General features: G+C 39.7%; 1 protein-coding gene across 4 annotated transcripts in view; it reads left to right on the top strand.

Annotated features, from left to right (window-relative positions):
* The window catches only part of LOC137623145 (nucleolar and coiled-body phosphoprotein 1-like), a 524,118-nt gene that overhangs the window by 51,113 nt on the left and 463,005 nt on the right, over window positions 1-10,000 (top strand). Inside the window, exon 1 of one of the 4 annotated variants that reach the window (XM_068353826.1) lies at window positions 9,014-9,280. The exons of 1 other annotated variant lie outside the window; for it this stretch is intronic. In XM_068353826.1, the coding sequence (XP_068209927.1) occupies window positions 9,276-9,280 (5 nt within the window). In that variant the 5' untranslated portion in view covers window positions 9,014-9,275. Of the gene's footprint in view, window positions 1-9,013; window positions 9,281-10,000 lie in introns of those variants that run through there. 2 more of the 4 variants (XM_068353825.1, XM_068353828.1) reach the window with 2 other exon arrangements.

The raw sequence follows: 10,000 nt of genomic DNA, 5'->3' as shown, positions 1-10,000 counted from the left end.
TAGTAGTAATACTTATAACCTGATTTTATCTCCACCGACGAAGTTGGAAGGGGGTTATGTGTTCGCCCTTGTTTGTGTGTTTGTTCCTCCATTTGTAGTAGTAATACGTATAACCGATTTCTAACTCCGCCGACGAAGTTGGAAGGGGGTTATGTGTTCGCCCTTGTTTGTGTGTTTGTTCCTCCATTTGTAGTAGTAATACGTATAACCGGATTTCTAACTCCGCCGACGAAGTTGGAAGGGGGTTATGTGTTCGCCCTTGTTTGTGTGTTTGTTCCTCCATTTGTAGTAGTAATACGTATAACCGGATTTCTAACTCCGCCGACGAAGTTGGAAGGGGGTTATGTGTTCGCCCTTGTTTGTGTGTTTGTTCCTCCATTTGTAGTAGTAATACTTATAACCGGATTTCTAACTCCGCCGACGAAGTTGGAAGGGGGTTATGTGTTCGCCCTTGTTTGTGTGTTTGTTCCTCCATTTGTAGTAGTAATACTTATAACCGGATTTTATCTCCGCCGACGAAGTTGGAAGGGGGTTATGTGTTCGCCCTTGTTTGTGTGTTTGTTCCTCCATTTGTAGTAGTAATACTTATAACCTGATTTTATCTCCGCCGACGAAGTTGGAAGGGGGTTATGTGTTCGCCCTTGTTTGTGTGTTTGTTCCTCCATTTGTAGTAGTAATACTTATAACCGGATTTCTAACTCCACCGACGAAGTTGGAAGGGGGTTATGTGTTCGCCCTTGTTTGTGTGTTTGTTCCTCCATTTGTAGTAGTAATACTTATAACCGGATTTTATCTCCGCCGACGAAGTTGGAAGGGGGTTATGTGTTCGCCCTTGTTTGTGTGTTTGTTCCTCCATTTGTAGTAGTAATACGTATAACCGGATTTCTAACTCCACCGACGAAGTTGGAAGGGGGTTATGTGTTCGTCCTTGTTTGTGTGTTTGTTCCTCCATTTGTAGTAGTAATACTTATAACCTGATTTTATCTCCGCCGACGAAGTTGGAAGGGGGTTATGTGTTCGCCCTTGTTTGTGTGTTTGTTCCTCCATTTGTAGTAGTAATACTTATAACCTGATTTTATCTCCGCCGACGAAGTTGGAAGGGGGTTATGTGTTCGCCCTTGTTTGTGTGTTTGTTCCTCCATTTGTAGTAGTAATACGTATAACCGGATTTCTAACTCCGCCGACGAAGTTGGAAGGGGGTTATGTGTTCGCCCTTGTTTGTGTGTTTGTTCCTCCATTTGTAGTAGTAATACGTATAACCGGATTTCTAACTCCGCCGACGAAGTTGGAAGGGGGTTATGTGTTCGCCCTTGTTTGTGTGTTTGTTCCTCCATTTGTAGTAGTAATACGTATAACCGGATTTCTAACTCCGCCGACGAAGTTGGAAGGGGGTTATGTGTTCGCCCTTGTTTGTGTGTTTGTTCCTCCATTTGTAGTAGTAATACGTATAACCGGATTTCTAACTCCGCCGACGAAGTTGGAAGGGGGTTATGTGTTCGCCCTTGTTTGTGTGTTTGTTCCTCCATTTGTAGTAGTAATACGTATAACCGGATTTCTAACTCCGCCGACGAAGTTGGAAGGGGGTTATGTGTTCGCCCTTGTTTGTGTGTTTGTTCCTCCATTTGTAGTAGTAATACGTATAACCGGATTTCTAACTCCGCCGACGAAGTTGGAAGGGGGTTATGTGTTCGCCCTTGTTTGTGTGTTTGTTCCTCCATTTGTAGTAGTAATACGTATAACCGGATTTCTAACTCCGCCGACGAAGTTGGAAGGGGGTTATGTGTTCGCCCTTGTTTGTGTGTTTGTTCCTCCATTTGTAGTAGTAATACGTATAACCGGATTTCTAACTCCGCCGACGAAGTTGGAAGGGGGTTATGTGTTCGCCCTTGTTTGTGTGTTTGTTCCTCCATTTGTAGTAGTAATACGTATAACCGGATTTCTAACTCCGCCGACGAAGTTGGAAGGGGGTTATGTGTTCGCCCTTGTTTGTGTGTTTGTTCCTCCATTTGTAGTAGTAATACGTATAACCGGATTTCTAACTCCGCCGACGAAGTTGGAAGGGGGTTATGTGTTCGCCCTTGTTTGTGTGTTTGTTCCTCCATTTGTAGTAGTAATACGTATAACCGGATTTCTAACTCCGCCGACGAAGTTGGAAGGGGGTTATGTGTTCGCCCTTGTTTGTGTGTTTGTTCCTCCATTTGTAGTAGTAATACGTATAACCGGATTTCTAACTCCGCCGACGAAGTTGGAAGGGGGTTATGTGTTCGCCCTTGTTTGTGTGTTTGTTCCTCCATTTGTAGTAGTAATACGTATAACCGGATTTCTAACTCCGCCGACGAAGTTGGAAGGGGGTTATGTGTTCGCCCTTGTTTGTGTGTTTGTTCCTCCATTTGTAGTAGTAATACGTATAACCGGATTTCTAACTCCGCCGACGAAGTTGGAAGGGGGTTATGTGTTCGCCCTTGTTTGTGTGTTTGTTCCTCCATTTGTAGTAGTAATACGTATAACCGGATTTCTAACTCCGCCGACGAAGTTGGAAGGGGGTTATGTGTTCGCCCTTGTTTGTGTGTTTGTTCCTCCATTTGTAGTAGTAATACGTATAACCGGATTTCTAACTCCGCCGACGAAGTTGGAAGGGGGTTATGTGTTCGCCCTTGTTTGTGTGTTTGTTCCTCCATTTGTAGTAGTAATACGTATAACCGGATTTCTAACTCCGCCGACGAAGTTGGAAGGGGGTTATGTGTTCGCCCTTGTTTGTGTGTTTGTTCCTCCATTTGTAGTAGTAATACGTATAACCGGATTTCTAACTCCGCCGACGAAGTTGGAAGGGGGTTATGTGTTCGCCCTTGTTTGTGTGTTTGTTCCTCCATTTGTAGTAGTAATACGTATAACCGGATTTCTAACTCCGCCGACGAAGTTGGAAGGGGGTTATGTGTTCGCCCTTGTTTGTGTGTTTGTTCCTCCATTTGTAGTAGTAATACGTATAACCGGATTTCTAACTCCGCCGACGAAGTTGGAAGGGGGTTATGTGTTCGCCCTTGTTTGTGTGTTTGTTCCTCCATTTGTAGTAGTAATACGTATAACCGGATTTCTAACTCCGCCGACGAAGTTGGAAGGGGGTTATGTGTTCGCCCTTGTTTGTGTGTTTGTTCCTCCATTTGTAGTAGTAATACGTATAACCGGATTTCTAACTCCGCCGACGAAGTTGGAAGGGGGTTATGTGTTCGCCCTTGTTTGTGTGTTTGTTCCTCCATTTGTAGTAGTAATACTTATAACCGGATTTTATCTCCGCCGACGAAGTTGGAAGGGGGTTATGTGTTCGCCCTTGTTTGTGTGTTTGTTCCTCCATTTGTAGTAGTAATACTTATAACCGGATTTCTAACTCCGCCGACGAAGTTGGAAGGGGGTTATGTGTTCGCCCTTGTTTGTGTGTTTGTTCCTCCATTTGTAGTAGTAATACTTATAACCTGATTTTATCTCCGCCGACGAAGTTGGAAGGGGGTTATGTGTTCGCCCTTGTTTGTGTGTTTGTTCCTCCATTTGTAGTAGTAATACGTATAACCGGATTTCTAACTCCGCCGACGAAGTTGGAAGGGGGTTATGTGTTCGCCCTTGTTTGTGTGTTTGTTCCTCCATTTGTAGTAGTAATACGTATAACCGGATTTCTAACTCCGCCGACGAAGTTGGAAGGGGGTTATGTGTTCGCCCTTGTTTGTGTGTTTGTTCCTCCATTTGTAGTAGTAATACGTATAACCGGATTTCTAACTCCGCCGACGAAGTTGGAAGGGGGTTATGTGTTCGCCCTTGTTTGTGAGTTTGTTCCTCCATTTGTAGTAGTAATACGTATAACCGGATTTCTAACTCCGCCGACGAAGTTGGAAGGGGGTTATGTGTTCGCCCTTGTTTGTGAGTTTGTTCCTCCATTTGTAGTAGTAATACGTATAACCGGATTTCTAACTCCGCCGACGAAGTTGGAAGGGGGTTATGTGTTCGCCCTTGTTTGTGAGTTTGTTCCTCCATTTGTAGTAGTAATACGTATAACCGGATTTCTAACTCCGCCGACGAAGTTGGAAGGGGGTTATGTGTTCGCCCTTGTTTGTGAGTTTGTTCCTCCATTTGTAGTAGTAATACGTATAACCGGATTTCTAACTCCGCCGACGAAGTTGGAAGGGGGTTATGTGTTCGCCCTTGTTTGTGAGTTTGTTCCTCCATTTGTAGTAGTAATACGTATAACCGGATTTCTAACTCCGCCGACGAAGTTGGAAGGGGGTTATGTGTTCGCCCTTGTTTGTGTGTTTGTTCCTCCATTTGTAGTAGTAATACGTATAACCGGATTTCTAACTCCGCCGACGAAGTTGGAAGGGGGTTATGTGTTCGCCCTTGTTTGTGTGTTTGTTCCTCCATTTGTAGTAGTAATACGTATAACCGGATTTCTAACTCCGCCGACGAAGTTGGAAGGGGGTTATGTGTTCGCCCTTGTTTGTGTGTTTGTTCCTCCATTTGTAGTAGTAATACGTATAACCGGATTTCTAACTCCGCCGACGAAGTTGGAAGGGGGTTATGTGTTCGCCCTTGTTTGTGTGTTTGTTCCTCCATTTGTAGTAGTAATACGTATAACCGGATTTCTAACTCCGCCGACGAAGTTGGAAGGGGGTTATGTGTTCGCCCTTGTTTGTGTGTTTGTTCCTCCATTTGTAGTAGTAATACGTATAACCGGATTTCTAACTCCGCCGACGAAGTTGGAAGGGGGTTATGTGTTCGCCCTTGTTTGTGTGTTTGTTCCTCCATTTGTAGTAGTAATACGTATAACCGGATTTCTAACTCCGCCGACGAAGTTGGAAGGGGGTTATGTGTTCGCCCTTGTTTGTGTGTTTGTTCCTCCATTTGTAGTAGTAATACGTATAACCGGATTTCTAACTCCGCCGACGAAGTTGGAAGGGGGTTATGTGTTCGCCCTTGTTTGTGTGTTTGTTCCTCCATTTGTAGTAGTAATACGTATAACCGGATTTCTAACTCCGCCGACGAAGTTGGAAGGGGGTTATGTGTTCGCCCTTGTTTGTGTGTTTGTTCCTCCATTTGTAGTAGTAATACGTATAACCGGATTTCTAACTCCGCCGACGAAGTTGGAAGGGGGTTATGTGTTCGCCCTTGTTTGTGTGTTTGTTCCTCCATTTGTAGTAGTAATACGTATAACCGGATTTCTAACTCCGCCGACGAAGTTGGAAGGGGGTTATGTGTTCGCCCTTGTTTGTGTGTTTGTTCCTCCATTTGTAGTAGTAATACGTATAACCGGATTTCTAACTCCGCCGACGAAGTTGGAAGGGGGTTATGTGTTCGCCCTTGTTTGTGTGTTTGTTCCTCCATTTGTAGTAGTAATACGTATAACCGGATTTCTAACTCCGCCGACGAAGTTGGAAGGGGGTTATGTGTTCGCCCTTGTTTGTGTGTTTGTTCCTCCATTTGTAGTAGTAATACGTATAACCGGATTTCTAACTCCGCCGACGAAGTTGGAAGGGGGTTATGTGTTCGCCCTTGTTTGTGTGTTTGTTCCTCCATTTGTAGTAGTAATACGTATAACCGGATTTCTAACTCCGCCGACGAAGTTGGAAGGGGGTTATGTGTTCGCCCTTGTTTGTGTGTTTGTTCCTCCATTTGTAGTAGTAATACGTATAACCGGATTTCTAACTCCGCCGACGAAGTTGGAAGGGGGTTATGTGTTCGCCCTTGTTTGTGTGTTTGTTCCTCCATTTGTAGTAGTAATACTTATAACCGGATTTCTAACTCCGCCAACGAAGTTGGAAGGGGGTTATGTTTTCGCCCTTGTTTGTGTGTTTGTTCCTCCATTTGTAGTAGTAATACTTATAACCGGATTTTTACCTCCGCCAACGAAGTTGGATAGAGGTTATGTTTTTGCCCCTGTGTGTGTTTGTAATTTGTGTGTTTGTTTGTGAACATCCTCCTGACCACAATTTTAATCGTAGATTGATGAAACTTGCAGGGATTAACTGATATGTATAATTCTTGAAATGATCAAATTTTGAAAGGTCAAGGTCAAAGGTCAAGGTTACGGTCAAACAAAACGTCCAATTCACGTAATAAGCCATAAGTTTGGACATCGTTGTCACAGAGACTCCAAACTTGGTTCATATTTGAATGTTTGAAAATCCACGCCAATTAATACATGTCAAGGTCAGAGGTCAAGGTCACGGTCAAACAAAACTTCCAATTCACGTTATCAGCCATAAGTTTGGACATCGTTGTCACAGTGACTTCAAACTTGGTTCATATTTGAGTGTATGAAAATCCACGCCAATTATTACTTATGGTCAAAGGTCAAGGTTGAGAAAAAGGTCGAGAAATAAACTTCCGTGGTGGAGGTATGCGCTCTATTGAGTTCCCCTCTAGTTCATTTGTGTTCTATCGAGTACCGAGTGATTTTTTTTATTCATTTGTACCATTACTTATTACCATTTCATCATTATTACATAATTTTCAACAATATATTTTCTTCTTACATTTGTAGTTTCTTTTGCCAAGAGTTACTTAGAGGATAAAGTCATTTTCAGTTAAAAATACGTGAAGAAACTGAGTTTGCTTTTAACCCAGGTGTATAAGCTTGACTTAATCAACAGCTTATTTGTCAGTATGTCAATCTTGTGGCTTTTTAATGTGTATATTTCTCCTTGTTGGAGTCCTTGGGCTTATAGCATCTTGCTTTTCCAACTAGGGTTATATCATAGCTTGTGATAATAATGATTATATGTGTGTGTATATATATATATATATATATATATATATATATATATATATATATATATATATATATATATATGTATATATATTATGATTATTACTAGCCAAGCTACAACCCTAGTTGGAAAAGCAAAATGCTATAAGCCCAAGGGTTCCAATAGGGAAAAATAGCCCAGTGAGGAAAGTAAATAAGGAAATAAATAGATGATGAGAATGAATTAACAATAAATCATTGTAAAAACAGTAACATATATATATATATATATATATATATATATATATATATATAAATATATATATATATGAGTGTGTGTTTATATATATATATATATATATATATATATATATATACATATACATATCCAGACACTTGCTCTTCATCCTATAGGGTAGATAATGTAAAGTACTTTTATATAATATATTTCGAATTACGTAAACTCTAATTATAATATAGACAATCTTTACCAAAAATTAAGTAACATTAAGTATGATATCATCAGTATTTTTCATATTAACAGAATTGAAAGTTAAATAATTTCATATTAACAGAATTGAAAGTTAAATAATTTCATAGTAACAGAAATGAAAGTTAAATAATTTCATATTAACAGAAATGAAAGTTAAATAATTTCATATTAACAGAAATGAAAGTTAATCTGCTTTTAACATTTCTGCTAATTTATGGTGTTTTCTAGTTTTTATAACCTATATTTCCTTCTAGAACTACCTCTCTACTCTATCTCCTCCCAGCCTGGGCAAGATAAAGAACACCATATTGCCTTTAAAAGTTCAAACTTGCAGCAAATTTTTTTTTATGTTGAACAGGCTGACATAAGTCTTTTTATAGTTTATATATGAAATATCTGTTTTTATGTTACTCTTTTTTAAATATTTTATTTCAATTGTTAATTACCTCCGCCAAGCGGCGGAGGTTATGTTTTCGGTTCGGTTTGTTTGTTTGTTTGTTTGTTTCTCTGTTTGTCTGTCTGTCTGTGGACAACGTAGAGGCCACATTTCTACACGGAATCACTTCAAACTTGGCCAAGTAGTTCCCCAATGTGTATGGAAGAACTGATTAAATTTTGGTCAAGGTCACCCCAAGGTCAAGGTCACAGGGGTCACTGGTGTCACTATGACATAAGTGGCCATATCAAGAGACAGAAATAAAGCACTGACTTTTGCATAAGCCAACAGGGAAGTCCTAGTCCAGGCGCAACCCATGGGTGATGTTCAAATTTATAAAGGTCAAAGGTCAAGGTCATATTGGTGCATTATATCAATGTCATATTAAGTATCAGTGGCAAATGAACAAAGATCACTTGAAGGTCAAAAGTCAAGCAGGTCACTTGAAGGTCAAGGTCACGTGAAGGTCAAGGTCACGTGAAGGTCAAGGTCACCTGAAGGTCAAGGTCACGTGAAGGTCAAGTACATTTGAAGATCAAGGTCACTTGAAGCCAAGGTCATGTGAAGGTCAAGGTCACGTGAAGGTCAAGGTCACTTGAAGGTCACGTGAAGGTCAAGGTCATGTGAAGGTCAAAGTCACATCAATTCATGATTCTAGGACATATGGCGCTCTAGGTCACCTTGGCGGAGGTATGTCCTCTACGAGGACCATGTCCGCGTTCAGGACTTGCTCACTTGTTATTTCTCATATCGTTTATTTATTTCCTTATTTCCTTTCCTCACTGGGCTATTTTTTTTTCTTCGTTGGAGCCCTTGGGCTTATAGCATCTTGCTTTTCCAACTAGGGTTGTAGCTTAGATAATAATAATAATAATAATTATAATTAATAATGATAATAATTAAGAATAATAATAATAAATGTTTTTATTATTATTATTATTATTATTATTATTATTGTTATTATTATTATAATTAGAATAATGATAATAATTAATAATGATAATAATTAAGAATAATAATGATAAATGTTTTTATTATTATTATTATTATTGTTGTTGTTGTTGTTGTTGTTGTTGTTGTTGTTGTTATTATAATTAGAATAATAATAATAATTATAATAATAATAATAATCATCATCATCATCATCATTTCTACTCGGAAGTTACTCCCATTGAAATCCAATTCTCGCACCGAGCTGTTCTTATGAGGTGGCACTGTCCACGACCTCCCTCAGTCCTCCTTCTCCTCCTCCTCCTCCTCCCTCCCTCCCTCCTCCTCCTCCCTGCTAAGAAGGAGAAGGTCTGATTGCATGGCGTGACACGAGCCAGTCAGTATGTGTCACGTGCTAGTCGTGGATAGCCGTTTCTTCCCCGAGCGATTTCGTCCACCTCGTCTCCTAAGAAAGCGCTCGCCCCATTAACAAATCAGTCCACTCGCGTCACTCGTTCGTTTCTCGCTAACTATACTCGCTAACAGTGTGATTTTTCCCTCGAAATACGGTCCGGAGGATTCTTTATAGCCATGCACGTCCACGGGAGTCTTCGGTCGAGCAACTGACGAAGACTTAAGTCCGACGCCTTGTCGATGGTTTAGATTCGCGACCGACCAGTCGTCGTAGCATGAGGTAGGTAGGGCCTTTTTTCTCGGGCGTTCATTGCACCCAGCGGGGTTACGTTCAGGGGTCTGCAATAATAAGTCGTTTAGTCGTTCATTGTTTTTTGTTTTGTAACTAACAAAATTTTGTCTTTATAAGTCGTTTAATCATTGTTTTTGTTTTGTAGCTAACAACACTTTGTCTTTATAAGTCGTTTAGTCATTGTTTTTGTTTTGTAACTAACAAAACTTTGTTTTTATAAGTCGTTTAGTCATTGTTTTTGTTTTGTAACTAACAAAACTTTGTCTTTATAAGTCGTTTAGTCATTGTTTTTGTTTTGTAACTAACAAAACTTTGTCTTTATAAGTCGTTTAGTCATTGTTTTTTGTTTTGTAACTAACAAAACTTTGTCTTTATAAGTCGTTTAGTCATTGTTTTTGTTTTGTAACTAACTAAACTTTGTCTTTATAAGTCGTTTAGTCATTGTTTTTATTTTGTAACTAACAAAACTTTGTCTTTATAAGTCGTTTAGTCATTGTTTTTGTTATGTGACTAACTAAACTTTGTCTTTATAAGTCGTTTAGTCATTGTTTTTGTTTTGTAACTAACAACCCTTTGTCTTTATAAGTCGTTTAGTCATTGTTTTTTGTTTTGTAACTAACAAAACTTTGTCTTTATAAGTCGTTTAGTCATTGTTTTTTGTAACAAACAAAACTTTGTCTTTATAAGTCGTTTAGTCAGCGTTTTTGT

Source organism: Palaemon carinicauda, chromosome 30, assembly GCF_036898095.1.
Source record: "Palaemon carinicauda isolate YSFRI2023 chromosome 30, ASM3689809v2, whole genome shotgun sequence".
Classification (NCBI taxonomy): domain Eukaryota; kingdom Metazoa; phylum Arthropoda; class Malacostraca; order Decapoda; family Palaemonidae; genus Palaemon; species Palaemon carinicauda.
Note: the sequence above shows the minus strand (reverse complement) of the source record. Positions and strands in the feature narration are given on the sequence as shown.